This window comes from Hemiscyllium ocellatum, chromosome 22, assembly GCF_020745735.1.
Source record: "Hemiscyllium ocellatum isolate sHemOce1 chromosome 22, sHemOce1.pat.X.cur, whole genome shotgun sequence".
Taxonomy (NCBI): domain Eukaryota; kingdom Metazoa; phylum Chordata; class Chondrichthyes; order Orectolobiformes; family Hemiscylliidae; genus Hemiscyllium; species Hemiscyllium ocellatum.
In genome coordinates, this window is record NC_083422.1 from 9,260,383 (window position 1) to 9,276,642 (window position 16,260).

General features: G+C 44.9%; 1 protein-coding gene across 2 annotated transcripts in view; it reads left to right on the forward strand.

Moving 5' to 3' along the window:
- ank3b (ankyrin 3b) overlaps positions 1-16,260 on the forward strand; it is a 392,035-nt gene that overhangs the window by 294,151 nt on the left and 81,624 nt on the right. For both annotated transcript variants that reach the window (XM_060841865.1, XM_060841864.1), the window contains 3 exons: positions 135-241; positions 9,267-9,491; positions 12,060-12,214. In XM_060841865.1, coding sequence (XP_060697848.1) covers positions 135-241; positions 9,267-9,491; positions 12,060-12,214 — 487 coding nt within the window. The remainder of the gene's footprint in view (positions 1-134; positions 242-9,266; positions 9,492-12,059; positions 12,215-16,260) is intronic.

Here is a 16,260-nt window from a genome sequence, read left to right on the forward strand (position 1 = left end):
TCATCTCTCTCATTGTCTGTGTTGTTCCGCTTTCAAACCCCATTTCTGGAAGATGAGGAGCTGTTGTATTCTGACTGAGAATGATATTTTGACAGCTCACTATGTTTTCCTCTCTCTCCACATTTTGGTCGCAGCACCTGGCGGTTTCTCGAGAGTACGACAGTGACTCTTTGAAGAGGTTCAGCTGGACGGCAGATACTCTTGACAATGTCAACTTGGTCTCCAGCCCTATTCACTCCGGGTAAGCTGCAGTTCACGTCGTCCAGCCTGTTGGACAAAATGACACGTCTCTGTATCAATACAGATTCCTGCTGATTCAATGCAAGGTGCAAATTCCTTCCTCCTCACATCAGTTCTGGATTTTTCTGACAGTAGCAGCACTGCTAGATGCTCAGGCAGTCACCCTGATGGGCAAGACCATGGCTTTGGGTTAGCCTGGCCTACAACATGTCTTGGGATGTCACTCGAAGCTCAAATGTCACTCAGTTGTGCCCTGGCCTAATACGTTACAGCTTCCAACAAGGAAACCCCTGATGTAAGGTGGGACATGTCACAAAACTCAAGCTCAGCTTTTCCTCATGTTGACATCATGGCCTTCAACGAAGTGGCGTTACATCAATGCAGCCTTTGTAAACATGATTTGTTGGCCTCACGCCTCAAATCTCAGTCCACCCAATTAGTTCTGACCACCAAAACAACCATACAGCCCTAGAAACCTGCTGTACCCAGAGTCCATGAATGACCATTCATTCCACCATTATAAATAGCAGGTACCCCAGGTTTTGTGGGCACCAGTGCATGTCTCATATATTCCTTGCATTCTCCCCCACCCCCCAAGCCAGGAGTGTGATAGAATAGTCCCCACTTGCCTAGCAGATCCAACAACACCCAAGAAGCTTGACACCATCCTGGGCAGAGCAACCTCCTCTTAATTGTCACCCCTTCTACCACATTTAACACTCGCTCCCTCCACTGACAGCAGTGTGCACCATGTCCAAGGTGCATTGCAGTAACTCACCAAGGCTCCTGTGACAACACCCTGGGAATCCCATGGAAGATGCGCACCTATTGTTTACGTTTCTCTTGTATCTGTTCACTGTTCAAGACATTGTGAAAGGACACTGTAAACCCCAAAGGATAATGAAGCCATGCACATTCAAAGCATGAAACTGTTGTGGAGACACTACACTGAACTTCACTCAGTACATGCCACTCCTTGCAATCATTTGTTCAAGTACCACTGTAGACATTCAGGTACATCACACTGCAGTTCAGTGTTGAGAGAGCATCACATTGTTGGAGGCGCTGTCTTTCAGATAAGATATTGAATTTTTAATTGTCAAGATGTGCTGCTGGTGTGCCTTGACGATACGTTTCACTGACTCATCTATTGACCAAAAACGTCAGCAATGTAAGGTCATTACTTTGGATATAAATAGTAAACAGTGGGGCCTGTAGAAACTTGGGTGTGTCCGTGTGAATGGGTTATTGAAACGTTGTGAACTGTTACAGTGATTAATCAAAAAGGCAAATGAAATTCTAGTCTTTGTGTCTGTGGACTAGTGAACAGCAGGGTCAAAGGCATTCTTCAAGAATACAATGCCCTAGTTAGGCCACTCCAATAGTACAGTAAGCAGTCTGGACTCCTCACCTCATATCATGGTGTTGGAGGAAGTGGAATCTAGTTTAATAGAGTGACACCTTGACTCATAAGGGTTAAATTACAAGGAGAGATTCCATAATCCCAGTGTTGTATTCCATGGAATTTAGAAAGTGACTGAATTAAAATTTTGAAGATATAAAGGGGCGAGGCCAGGTAGAGAGACATTATTTCCACTGCTTGAGGAGTCTAGGACCGGGAGCCTAGTCTAACACCTGCTGCCACATTTTCCTGGAGTGAAATTAAGAAAGATTGCTACAAACAGGGGATGTTAGAATTTTCAAACTCAAAAGACAAATGTGGTGAATTTGCAATCCAAGATTGGTTGTTTTTTTGCAAACGAGAAGTCTAAAGTGATAGAGTAGAATTGAGTTGCAAATGGATGGTCTCATTGTGTAGGGGAGTAGCTCATAAAATAGCTGCTCTGATCTGTGTCTTCAGCCCCTCAGTTTGCTGCAAAAGATCCTGTGACCAGTGTGGATTGAAGACCGGGGGGAGCGTAATGCCTCACATGGTGTCAAATCACTGAGTGTTGGAAGTATTCAGCATTTGTGGCACCATTTATGGGAGATGTTGGCATTAGCACCAATGCCACCGGATTCGGAAAGCTGAGGCTTGGAATAATGCTCTGGGACAGTTGGTTCAAAATTGTCATGACATCTGATAGAGTTTGAATTTAGTCGTAGAGTCCTACAGCACAAACTGGTCCATGCTGACCAAAACGTCCATCCACACTAACCTCATTTCCCTGCACTTGGCCCATATCCTTCTAAACATTTCCCATCCATGTATTTGTCCAAATACCTTTTAAATGTTGTTAATGTACCTGCCTCAATCACTTCCCCTGGCAGCTCATTCTATATGCATGCCACCCTCTATGTCACAAAGATGTCCCTTAGGTTCCCTTTTATTCTTTCCCCTTTAAACTTACGCTGATGCCCTCGAGTCCTCAATTCCCGAACTCGGGGGAAAAAGACTGAGTGCATTCACCCTATCCATCCCATCATGATCTTATGCACCTCTGTAAGACCCCCCACCCAGTCTCCTACACTCTAAAGAAAAAAGTCCTAGCTTGTCCAACATCTCCCTTTAACTCAGACCATTGAGTCCAGGCAACATCCTTGTAAAAAGTGAGGTCTGCAGATGCTGGAGATCAGAGCTGAAAATGTGTTGCTGGTTAAAGCACAGCAGGTCAGGCAGCATCCAAGGAACAGGAAATTCGACGTTTCGGGCACAAGCCCTTCATCAGGAATGAGGAGAGTGTGCCAGGCAGGCTAAGATAAAAGGTAGGGAGGAGGGACTTGGGGGAGGGGCGATGGAGATGTGATAGGTGGAAGGAGGTCAAGGTGAGGGTGATAGGCCGGGGTGGGGTGGGGGCGGAGAGGTCAGGAAGAAAATTGCAGGTTAGGAGGGCGGTGCTGAGTTCGAGGGAATCGACTGAGACAAGGTGGGGGGAGGGGAAATGAGGAAACTGGAGAAATCTGAGTTCATTCCTTGTGGTTGGAGGGTTCCCAGGCGGAAGATGAGGCGCTCTTCCTCCAACCGTCGTGTTGTTATGTTCTGGCGATGGAGGAGTCCAAGGACCTGCATGTCCTAGATGGAGTGGGAGGGAGAGTTAAAGTGTTGAGCCACAGGGTGGTTGGTTTGGTTGGTCCGGGCGTCCCAGAGGTATTCCCTGAAGCGTTCCGCAAGTAGGCGGCCCGTCTCCCCAATATAGAGGGTGTTTTTGGTTCTTGTGGGGTCCTATTGCCTCTCTAGTTATTCTTTTTCCTTTAGTATATTTAAAGTACCTGTTTGGATTCACCTAATCTCAACCAAGGCTATCCCGTGTCCCCTGTTTGCCCTCCTGATTTCCTCCTTCAGTAAACTCCTATGTTGCCTGTATATCTCCAGGGATTCCAGTTCCTGAGCCATACCTCCCTTTTTTTCTGGTCAAAGCCTCAATATCTCTTGTCAGCCAGGGTTCCCTATTCCTGCAAACCTTGCCCTTCACCCTCACAGGAACATATAGACCTTGAACTCTCGCTATCTCACTTTTAAAGGCCTCCCACTTGCCAGAGATCCCTTTGCCTGCAAAACAAACTACTCCAATCAACCTCGGCAAGCTCCTGTCTAATTTCATCACAATCTAATGAATAATTCTGGAATACAAAGTGAGCCTAGTGATGGTGACATCAAAACCTGTCTGGTGTCTAAGAGGGAAGGAAATCTGTCACCCTGGTCTGGTCTGGTGTACATGTGACTCCAGTCCCACAGCTCTGAAAATAGCCCAGCAAGTCATTCCATTCCAGGCCAATTAGAGACAGCTAGCAACACCTTCATCCTGTGATAGACTATAGGAAGAAAACTCCGCACAGAGGGGATACAGAGTTAGCATTTTGAGTTCAGTATGTTCCTTTTCCACAAGAATTACACTAACGTCTTTTAACCAAGATTTACCACTTCGCCAGCATCATTGATGAGGGTTATACAGGACATTGGTTAGGCCACTGTTGGAATATTGCGTGCAATTCTGGTCTCCTTCCTATCGGAACAACGTTGTGAAACTTGAAAGGGTTCAGGAAAGGTTTACAAGGATGTTGCTGTAGGGAGAGGCTGAACAGGCTGGAGCTGTTTTCCCTGGAGCGTTGGAGGCTAAGGGGTGACCTTATAAAGGTTCACAAAACTATGAGGGGTATGAATAAGGTAAAGCCTTTTCCCTGGGGTGGGAGAGTCCTCAACTAGAGGGCATAGGTTTAAGGTGAGAGGGGAAAGATATAAAAAGCATCTAAGGGGCAACTTTTTCACGCAGAGGCTGATGCGTGTATGGAATGAGCTGTCAGAGGAAGTGGTGGAGGCTGGTACAATTGCAACATTTAAAAGGTATCTGGATGGGTACATGAAGAGGAAGGGTTCGGAGGGATATGGGCCGGGTGCTGGCAGGTGGGACTAGATTGGGTTGGGATATCTGGTCGGCATGGACGGGTTGGACTGAAGGGTCTGTTTCCATGCTGTACATCTCTATGACTCTGTAACTCTGAGTTTGTGATGTGCAATCTCACATTGGAGTTCCACTTGGGGGGTGGGGGAGGGGGGCACCTGTGGTCAGACAGCCTGCTGGCACTGACCAGGGCGATTGACTGAAAACTGGCTGAGAAAGTTAACAGTGACGAGTGCTCAAGGAGAGAAAAGACATGCCAGCCTTCTATCGTAAAGATAAATGAAGGCGTGCAGGTGCAATGCGCCTTCCTGTTCAATGCTCCTTGCAGTTTTGCAATGTCCTTTGGAGGTCATTGAGTTCAGGGGTCAGTGACCAGCAGCTGCAACACAGAGAGAGATAGCAGATCTATTTGAGCAGTGCAGATTGTAATCCCTTCAGATCCAAGGTTCAAATTGATCCTCTGATTACAGTATAGCTCAGCAGAGAGTGCCCTCACCATGTGGCACTTTATCTTTCAGGCCAGAGTACCTCATCATCACATGTGACAGGTCTGGAATGTTCCAGTGTGTAGGAAGCTGTAGTTAAGCCCATGCACAGCATGCTGTGTCTACATATGGCAAGTGTAATGTTCACATTCATTTTGAGAGGGCTAGGTTACAAGAGCAGAAATGTTGAGGATGTATTAGATTAGATTCCCTACAGTGTGGAAACAGGCCCTTCAGCCCAACAAGTCCATACCGACCCTCCAAAGAGCAACCCACCCAGACCCATACATTAACCCCTTCATCTAACACTACGGGCAATTTAGCATGGCCAACTCACCTAACCTGCACATTTTTGGACTGTGGGAGGAAACCGGAGCACCCAGAGGAAACCCACGCACACACGGGGAGAATGTGCAAAATCCACACAGTCAGTCGCCTGAGGCGGGAATTGAACCCGGGACTCTGGCGCTGTGAGGCAACAGTGCTAACCACTGTGCCACCATGCCGCCCAGGCAGTGGTCAGATTGCATTGTAATGTTGTGAGCAGTATTGGACCCCTTATCTAAGGAAAGATATACTGGTGCTGGAGCAGGTTCAGAGGAAGTTTACAAGAATGATCCCGGGGGAATGAAGGGCTTGTCATATGAGAAGTGACTGAGGACTCTGGGTCCGTACTTGATCGAGTTTAGAAAGCTGAGAGGAGATCTAATTAAAGCTCACAGAATACTGAGAGGTCTGGATAGAGTGGACATAAAGAGGATGCTTCCACCAGTAGGAACAACTAGAACCCGGGGGCACAGTCTCAGAGCGAAGGGACGACCCCTTCAGAACTGAGATGAGGAGGAATTTCTTCAGCCAGAAGGTGATAAATCTGTGAAACCCATTGCTGCAGAGGCCAATCCCTGAGTGTATTTTAGACGGAGATAGATAGGTTCTTGATCAGTAAGGGGATCAAGAGTTACAGAGAGAAGGCAGGAGAGTGAGAATGACAAACATCTCAGTCATGATTGAATGGTGCAGCAGACTCGATGGGCTGATCACCTAATTCTGTTCTGATATCATGGAAAAAAAAGGAGAAAAAAGGTGCATTTAAATAGCAGCCTACACAGCTATGTGACAAGCCAAAGTGCTTTACATCCAATCAAGTGATTTTGAAGTGTAGTTACAGTTGTCAAGTAGGACAATCTCATGTTCTTGTGTAGCGTGCAACATCAATGTACAAAAGCTCTAGGATAGGGTGAAAGATGGTCACTGAGCTCGCCTGTATCACATCAGCAAAAATTACAGCTAGGAAGTTCATTGAATGTCGAATGTAACTTTGCAGAAAGAGGCCACTTGGCCTGCTCTTTGCTGGGAGTACCCTGTGAGCCCCACTCCCCATCACGGTGCTGCTTGTTTTGTGGTGATGCTGGATTGTAAACCTCTGAGCCTGACTCTATCGCTCACTCACTTAAGGGAAAGCAGCAGCACACGGTCTAACTTGCCCCTTTTCCCAAGTTGGGAGTAATGTCCACACGTGCGCTATGACTGGTGGTCCGACCCCACCTTGTACTGGGGTAGTGCAGTGATGTTTATTGTTTCTGCATGGGAGATGGGTGTTGTTGGCTGCTCCAGTATTTCAGCAGTTAATTACCAGCCACTTGCTGCAGCTCTGGAGTTGTGTTAGCCCAGAGTGGGTAAGGATGGTAAACCTCATTCTTAAAAGCCATAATGCGAACCTGGTGGATTTTTACAACAATGGACATGGTAGCTATTAAGGTAGTTCTTTAAATTTTGGATTGATACTTTATTGAAGTCAAGTTTCACACTTTGCTATGTGTCATGAACATTAGCCCAGGTGACTAACCCAGTGCTATTCACATTATGTTAGCATAGGTAATAAAAAGAGACCACATGAAATTAAAGAAAGACAAGCAAGGCACAGGATTCAGTGCATTATTTTAAGAAGGGAGAGAAAAGGACTGTTGCACAACTCAAGAGATTAAAGGTTTAGATAAAGGCTGTACTTTTCACATGATAATTCCACGTGATGAAGGCCCAGCTTTCGCTCCAGCGATTTCTGCGGAGAAGGAAGTTTCAGGCTTCCATTTAGCGGACTCTTTCTGTGTGAAGAGACTCCTCTCCCTGCTGCCAGCCGATCTTCCAGTTAGTGCTCTGTAACCAATCTGCTCAACTCCATCCAGACGATCTCTCATCCCAGTTTCACACCGAGTATCGTTGAACTTTGGAGCCAGTCTGACCACATGATTCAGCTCAGACCCAAAGAGATTAGCTCAACCTTAATCCCAGATGGCTGCAAAGTAATCTGTGTTTAACAGGTCACAGCAGCTCTCCTATCGATCTTGGTGTCTGGCGATGGGGATATTTGAGAATAGTTTCTTATGTTTTAGTCTGTCTGCTGGCCAATTACTTACCCGTTCTGTAACGTTCTCGTGATTCCTTTGGTTGGTCTCCTCTTTTATCTTGTGACAGTTTGATGGGGGTTTTGAGGCCAGTGAAAAGCTAATAGAAAGAAAAACTGTGGGTAATAGAAATGTTCACAAGACATCAGCAAATAATTGTAGCTTTTAAATACCTGATTCAAAATAGGCTGTGTTCACAATGGTGCTCATAAAATCATTGCAATTCTGTCTGAATCTTTCTTGAATTTCTTTGCTCAACTCCCTCCGCCTTTTTATTTCATGTCCCAGACCCAGATATAAAGGTTTGTATACACATCCGAACCGATTCAAGAACAGCTTCTTCCCAGCTGTTATCAGACTTTTGAGCAGACCTCTCAGATGTCAATTCTGATCTCTCTCTCTGTCTCTCTCTGTGCAGCTGTAATACTGTATTCTGCACTGTGTTCTGTTACCCTGATGCACTTGTAATGGTATGATCTGCTATAGAGCACAGAAAACAACACTATTCACTGGCCCCCTGTACATGTGACAGCAGTAAATCAAACTCAGATTCTACTGAAAGGTTTGTTTTTATGGTAATATTAGCAGTGTTGTGTGGCACAGCCTTACAAGCACAGCCATTCAGTCCATCAGTGCCTGTGCTTGCCCCCATAGGCCCACTTCCTTTTTTGCTTCGACCACAAAGTGCTGCAAATATTATCCATTTTCAGGTTCTCCCTCGGCAAGTGGAAATTGTCAAAACTAAAACCTGAAAGAACTGCAGACACTGGAAATCAAACAAAAACAGAAATTGCTGAAAACAAAACTCAGCAGGTCTAGTGGCATCATTGGAGAGAAATCCGAATTAACTGTGGGACAGAGTGAAGAAGGGTCGAAAGATGGGTCACATGACTCGAAAAATATTAGCTCCCTGGTTTGTATCTGCCAGACCTCAGAATCCCTACAGTGTGGGGCCCAACAAGTCCAACCTGACCCTCCGAAGAGTATCCCACCCAGCCCTATTCCCCTGCCGTATTGCTCTACATTTACCCCTGACTGATGGGTAAAATGTGGGCGGCACGGTGGCTCAGTGGTTAGCACTGCTGCCTCACAGTGCCAGAGACCCGGGTTCAATTCCTGCCTCAGGCGGCTGACTGTGTGGAGTTTGCACGTTCTCCCCGTGTCTGTGTGGGTTTCCTCCGGGTGCTCTGGTTTCCTCCCACAATCCAAAAATGTGCATTGGCCATGCCAAAATTGCCTGTAGTGTTAGGTAAGGGGTAAATGTAGGGGTATGGGTGGGTTGCGCTTCGGCGGGTCGGTGTGGACTTGTTGGGCCAAAGGGCCTGTTTCCACACTGTGAGTAGTCTAATCTAGTGCACCCAACCTATGCATCCGTGAACGCCATGTGTAATTTAGCATTGCCAATCCACCCAAACTGCACAGCTTTGGACTGTGGGAGGAAACCCACGCAGACACGGGGAGAATGTGCAAACTCCACACAGACAGTTGCCTGAGGCTGGAATCGGATCCTGGCACTGAGGCAGCAGTGCTAACCACTGAGCCACCATGTCACTCCAAACCTGCAGACCTGCTGAGTTTTTCCAGCAATTTTGGTTTTCGAAATTGGTTAGCTTGTGGAACAAACATTTACACAGTGTGGTTGCAAAACATATTCCTGGCAAATCTGATGGTAGTGTGCTTCACACGGGGCTCAGCTTTTCCCATTCCACCTCATGCGGGTGCTCTCTTCCTGCGATTCAGAGTGACTCACTCTCACCAATTTATTTCTCCTCATTTGTCTGTCCCTCCCTCCCTCACAGGTTTCTGGTCAGTTTCATGGTAGATGCCCGCGGTGGATCCATGCGAGGTAGCCGTCACAACGGAATGCGCATTGTCATCCCGCCCCGCAAATGTACCGCACCCACACGCATCACTTGCCGCCTGGTGAAGAGACACAAACTGGCCAGCCCGCCCCCCATGGTGGAGGGCGAAGGATTGGCCAGTCGGCTGGTTGAAGTTGGACCATCGGGTGCCCAGTTCTTGGGGTAAGTCGCCGCCTCATGCTTCCTGACCACCGCAGAAGTCTCATCTTCTGTTCTTTTCCTTTTGCTTTTCTTTGTGTGTGCGCGCGTGCGTGTGCGTGTGTGAAAGCTGACCAATCCTCCCAACGGTAGCTTTTGGTTTGAACGTGAGGAGAGCGTCGAAGGTCTGAGGAACAAGAAGGTCTGCAGTCCCCTTGTAAACGCACGGAGCGTATAAAATATTGTGTGCCAGTTTTGTGTTTTAAAAATTCCTTTTTAAATTTAGCAACTTAGAGGAGGAAATTCGTGAAAAGGCTTAACGGTGGCCGAATGGAATACCATAATATTCTACCAAACGGGAACTAAAATTGGACATCCTTGTTTGATCATTGACAAACACCCAAAGTTGAGGAACCCTCCAAACAGCCCACTGAGATGTGGCTGTCAATACTCCGCAGAACCGGGTGAAATTTCTTTGCTCATTCTGTTAGTGTGAAGTCTTGCGAATGCTCCATTTAAATTCTGGATACTGTTGGGAATGACAGTTTCTTCATTGTTTTTTTACTCCACTTTTTTGTTTCCCTTTACTGCTGCATGGATGTTTTTTTTTCAGTAAACTGCACCTTCCTACCAACCCTCCCCCTCTCAACGAGGGCGAGAGCTTGGTTAGCCGAATCCTGCAGCTTGGGCCACGAGGAACAAAATTTATTGGGTAGGATGTTTCTTAAAAAAAGATACAAACTGTCACGGCAGATTTTAATTTTGTTTTGAATTTTCTTTGGTTTTTATTTTAGTCATTCCCCATGTATTTCTTTTCTGCTACTTTCTTTTCGTTTTGGAAAGAGCAACTTTCAGTTCTGTCACTGGAAAGATAACCATAGTGGCTTGATCTATCAAAGCTATGTTGTTTTTAAGCTTGACGCTAGGCATGTTTTTCTATTCACTGCAAGCATCCTGCCTTCATGATCGCTTCACTCCTGTACGTCACCTCTTCGAATCTCTCTCGGCCACATCAAATGCATTCAGTAAACCGTGAGGGCTGTTCACATTCATTACTGGTATAGAGAAGGTATCAGCGGAAATGACAACTAGTCTGTTTGCCCCCATGCACAAGGGGCAACATGATTTTGGAAAGAGGTGCAGAGATAATGAGACGTCCAGTCATCCTGTGGCAGAAATTTGTTGGCTTTCATTACCTTTACAACGGGTCAGTGCAAAAGGACCCCTGTGTTCATTAGTTTCGGTAGAATAAGCATGTGGTACATCTTGTAAAGTGATGGAACAGGCCTACATACTTAGTTTGGGACTGCATGCTTCACACCTTCTTAAAATTAACATTGAAATTGGTTTTCATTCTGGGATTACCTCAAAATGTGAGGGTCTCTGAAGTACGTCTGCTTAAGATTGTCAGAAATTTGGTGTCATACAACTACTCAAGAACGTAAGGTGGTCCTGAGCACTTCTGCCTTGCAAAACGTAGGTTTTAAACATTTTATGCAACAATTTGGTCCATTCCCAATGATCTTGATACATTCTCAAAGGTTTGGTACGTTCTCTATATCCATGTTTCCATTCTGGATGTCTTGCACTACACACAGGATATGATCGATCTGCCAGTGTTTTCTTTTTATAAGCAGGACAGTGTAAGAGTTTCGGTGCCGAATGAGGCTGTATTTCCAAGGTGGAACCCAACTGAGTCTTGAATGTCCATTGCATCCTTCAGTAATCCCATATGCTTTTCCACACATTTGCACAAATGGTTTTCTGTGTATGTCCAATGTTGAATATTATGAAGCCGAATGTTAGAAATGTGAATAACCAGAGACATTTCTTCATTCCCAATATTCTGGCCAAAAGAGGGATTGGTGGGGGAATGGGGTCTGGAGTGGGTCATTGCAAATGGGGGCATCTTGCACTGTATTGTCAATTGTTTGAGTATAAAAATGTCAGTGCTACATCACTTTTGATACAATGAAGCCTCTTTAAAAGCCCACTTGAAAATTATTGTCAAGTTTCACTCAAATGCTTGATGTCCTTTGGTGGACCAACAAAACAAAACCGTGGAAATGCGTAAGTTCCATCGTCACTGAAATGTTTCATCTTACAGCAACTTCCTCCTTTCTTCATTGGCAATGGTTTTGTTCATTTTGATTTTAAGTGAACAATACAGCCTATGTAGGCAACCGAAAAGCAAGCTGTCTTAATGTTGCTTATGAGGGGGTTTGTAACTAAGACATCATGGTGCTTTTAAAGATTTGAATTTCACTTCTGTATGTAACCCTTTGAGTGCGGTCGCTCAAGTGAAATGTGGAACTTTTCCCTTTGTGACTTCTACGATCTTTAAATATACAGAGAGAGCAACATTCTTTCCAAAGAAAAGTTCAAGAATCAAAAAAGAAACATGAAGTTTCCAGTTTGCTATCCCAATTCTCAAAGGGTTAAAATGACCAAATTTACATATGGGAGGGGTTCAAAATGCAAAGAAAAGAAGTTGAATTTGTTTCCCAAAATAAGATTTTTAAAGAAAATTAGATGGAAGTTGCACTGGTCTGCCAAATAAGGATAAGACAAAAGAGTCTGTTTTCTTTCTAGCCCAGTGATTGTGGAGATCCCACATTTTGGGTCAATGCGGGACAAAGAAAGGGAGCTTATCGTGCTGCGAAGTGAAAATGGAGAAGTCTGGAAGGAGCACCAATATGACTGTAAAGAACAGGAGCTCAATGAGATATTGAATGGCATGGATGAAGGTGAGCATCCATTTTTGGCAGGTCATTCAGTCCCCATCAGCTGATACCCTGTGCTATCCTTTGTCACAAGCCTTTCGGAGGACAATCACTTTATTGTCTCATGTCTGTTGAACAACAGCCTGAAGCTTTTTGGAGTTACTATCTTGTGTATAGTTTTTACAAAGAAAATATTACAGAGATTTCATGAAATGCGAGTCTGAATACTGGGAGAGGGTTTATTTAGTGTTTGTTTCTATAACTGAATACGTTGACAAGGTAGGAGTTCCACTGGCACTTATAGCAGATCTGCCTTGATTGCATCTAGCAACATTACCCGTCTTCCCTCCTGAGATTTTCCTTCTCATTTTCCTGGGAGCAGTTCTCAGCCCCATGCCGGATTTTGACCCAGCAGTAGCACGCTAGCCTCTGAGTGTGAAGTGAATATTTCCTGTCCATACTTGAATTGATAGTGCAGATTGGCAGCTTAGTGCACAAGCGAGTGAGTGCTGCACTGTTTGAGGTGAGTTGTTGAAATGAGAAGTTAAACTGACTGGTCTTTAATTGCTGGGTTGATCTTTGCAGCTTTTTTTTTTAAACAAGGGCAAAGCTTTCCAGTTCTCTAATCCTCTGGCACGACCCCTGAATCCAGGGAATACCAGTGCCTCTGTAATTCTCATCCTCATTTGGAGTCATCGAGATGTACAGGACAGAAACAGACCCTTCGGTCCAACTCGTCCATGCCGACCAGATATCCCAACCCAATCTAGTCCCACCTGCCAGTACCCGGCCCAAATCCCTCCAAACCCTTCCTATTCATATACCCATCCAAATGCCTCTTAAATGTTGCAATTGTACCAGCCTCCACCACTTTGGCAGCTCATTCTACACACGTACCACCCTTTGCGTGAAAAAGTTGCCCCTTAGTCCTTTTTTGTATCTTTCCCCTGTCATCCTAAACCTATGCCCTTTTGTTCCAGACTCCCCCACCCAAGGAAAAGACTTTGTCTATTTATCCTATCCATGCCCCTTATAATTTTGTAAACATCTATAAGGTCACCCCTCAGCCTCCGATGCTCCAGGGAAAACAGCCCCATCCTGTTCAGCGTCTCCCTATAACTCAAATTGTCCAACCCTGGCAACATCCTTGTAAATCTTTTCTGAACCCTTTCAAGTTTCACAACATCTTTCCCATAGGAAGGAGACCAGAATTGCATGCAATATTCCAACAATGGCCTAACCAATGTCCTGTACAGCCACAACATGACCTCCCAACTCTTGTACTCAATACTCTGACCCATAAAGGAAAGCATACCAAACACCTTCTTCACTATCGTATCTACCTGCAACTCCACTTTCAAGGAGCTATGAACCTGCACTCCAAGGTCCCTTTGTTCAGTAACTCTCCCTAGGACCTTACTATTAAGTGTATAAGTCCGGCTAAGATTTGCTTTCCCAAAATGTAGCACCTCTCATTTATCTAAATTAAACTCCATCTGCCACTTCTCAGCACATTGGCCCATTTTGGTACCATCTGCAAACTTACTAACTGTACCTCTTATGCTCGCATCCAAATCATTTATGTAAATGACAAAAAGTACAGGACCCAGCACCAATCCTTGTGGCACTCTACTGGTCACAGGTCTCCAGTCTGAAAAATAACCCTCGACCACCACCCTCTGTCTTCTACCTTTGAGCCAGTTCTGTATCCAAATGGCTAGTTCTCCCTGTATTCCATGAGATCTAACCTTGCTAACCAGTCTCCCATGGGGAATCTTGTCGAACGTCATACTGAAGTCCCTCTACTGCTATGCCCTCATCAATCCTCTTTGTTAATTCTTCAAAAAACTCAATCAAGTTTGTGACACATGATTTCCCATGAACAAAGCCATGTTGACTATCCCTAATCAGTCCTTGCCTTTCCAAATACATGTACATCTTGTCCCTCAGGATACCCTCCAACAACTTGCCCACCACCGACGTCAGGCTCACTGGTCTATAGTTCCCTGGCTTGTCCTTACTGTCCTTCTTAAACAGTGGCACCACGTTAGCCAACCTCCAGTCTTCTGGCACCTCACCTGTGACTATCGATGATACAAATATCTCAGCAAGAGGCCCAGCAATCACTTCTCTAGCTTCCCACAGAGTTCTCGGGTACACCTGATCAGGTCCTGGGAATTTATCCACCTTTAACAGTTTCAAGACATCCAGCACTTCCTCCTCTGTAATCTGGATATTTTTTCAAGATGTTGCCATCTATTTCCCTACATTCTATATCTTCCATGTCCTTTTCCACAGTAAATACTGATGCAAAATACTTGTTTAGTATCTCCTCCATTTTCTGCAGCTCCACACAAAGGCTACCTTGCTGATCTTTGAGAGGCCGTATTCTCTCCCTAGTTACCATTTTGTCCTTAATGTATTTGTAAAAACCCTTTGGATTCTCCTTAACTCTATTTGCCAAAGCTGTTTCATGTCCCCTTTTTTGCCCTCCTGATTTCCCTCTTAAGTATACTCCCACTTCCTTTATACTCTTCTAAGGGTTCACTTCTTTCGTGGATGTATCTCTTCTGCTCCCAGTGCCATATCAACTTTCAGTGTACACTTTCAGTTTATTAATTCCTCCTCCTTTTCAATTAACTCTGCCGGATAGTTAAAGACAGATGTAGACATGATGGGCCAAAAGGCCTGTTCCTGAGCTGTGCTGTTCTACATTCTATGTTCTATGTATTCATTTAACACCTCAACTATGCCCTTTGCCTTTAGGCATCACAGTGGCTCAGTGGTTAGCACTGCTGCCTTATAGCAGCAGGGACCCAGATTCGATTCCAGCCTCGGGTGACTGTGTGAAGTTTGCATATTCTCCCGGTGTCCATATGGGTTTTCTCTGGATGTTCAGTTTCCTCCCACAGTCTGAAGATGTGCAGGTTAGGTGGATTGGCCATGGGAAATGCAAGGGTACAGGGATAGGTAGGTCTGGGTGGGATGCTCTTCCAAGGGTCAGTGTGGTCTTAATAGGTCAAATGGCCTGCTTCCATACTCTAGAGATTCTGAGTAAAAATTTCTTTTTTAAAGTCCTTAATTGGCATAAGGGCCTGCTCCTGTTCTATGTTCTGAGTATTCATTTATCATTCATGCCTCTTTTAAATATAAATCCCATCTTTTAGTCCCCATTTGACCCTGCTACTTATTTTACCATTCTTTTACTATTGACATGCATACAGAGTCATAGATTGGTCCAACCCAGATATCCCAACCCAATCTAATCTCACCTGCCAGCACTTGGCCCATATCCTTCTAAACCCTTCCTCATCATAAACCCATACAAATGCCTTTTAAATTGTGCAATTGTACCAGTCTCCAACACTTCTTCTGGCAGCTCATTCCATTAATGTACCACCCTCTGCGTGAAAAAGTTGGTCTCTTTTATATCTTCCCTACAATCCTGAACCTATGCCCTCTAGTTCTGAATTCCCCCATCCCAGGGAATAGACTTTGTTTATTTATCCTATCCATGCCCCTCATAATTTTGTATAATGGCAACTTGAGGATTCCCTTTTCTGCTAGTTGCAAGTATTCTTTATCATAATCCCTCTTTGTCTCTCATATTGACTTCACTGAACTCACACTTGCACGAAACATCATGTTGCGTTCCTTAGTATCAGATTTGTAACCCACTGTGAAATCTATCCTTTGGTTTCTGAATTCAGTTTGATGCAGGATATATAAAATCATCTTTTCCTCATAAAACAGTGGAGGACTATCCTAAAATTGTCCACTTTTAAGTTAAATAGTGGGATATCACTACAGCAATATGCTGAGTTCCATGTAATTTTTATCCTACATAGCTATGGTTCTATTCACTTGGGAACGAGTGAGTCTTATTAAGTTGGTTGCTGCATCTGTCAAATCTTCCGAAAGGTTTCACTCGAACCAAGTTTGTTGACCTGTGTATTTTAAGCAGGGAGGAAGTAGCACATTGTGATTACTGCGCACAGCAGAGTTTTAAGGTTTGAAAGAGAAGAGCTGTGAGTCGCAGTTGTGACCACAGTCTTGGTTGGTTTTCACAA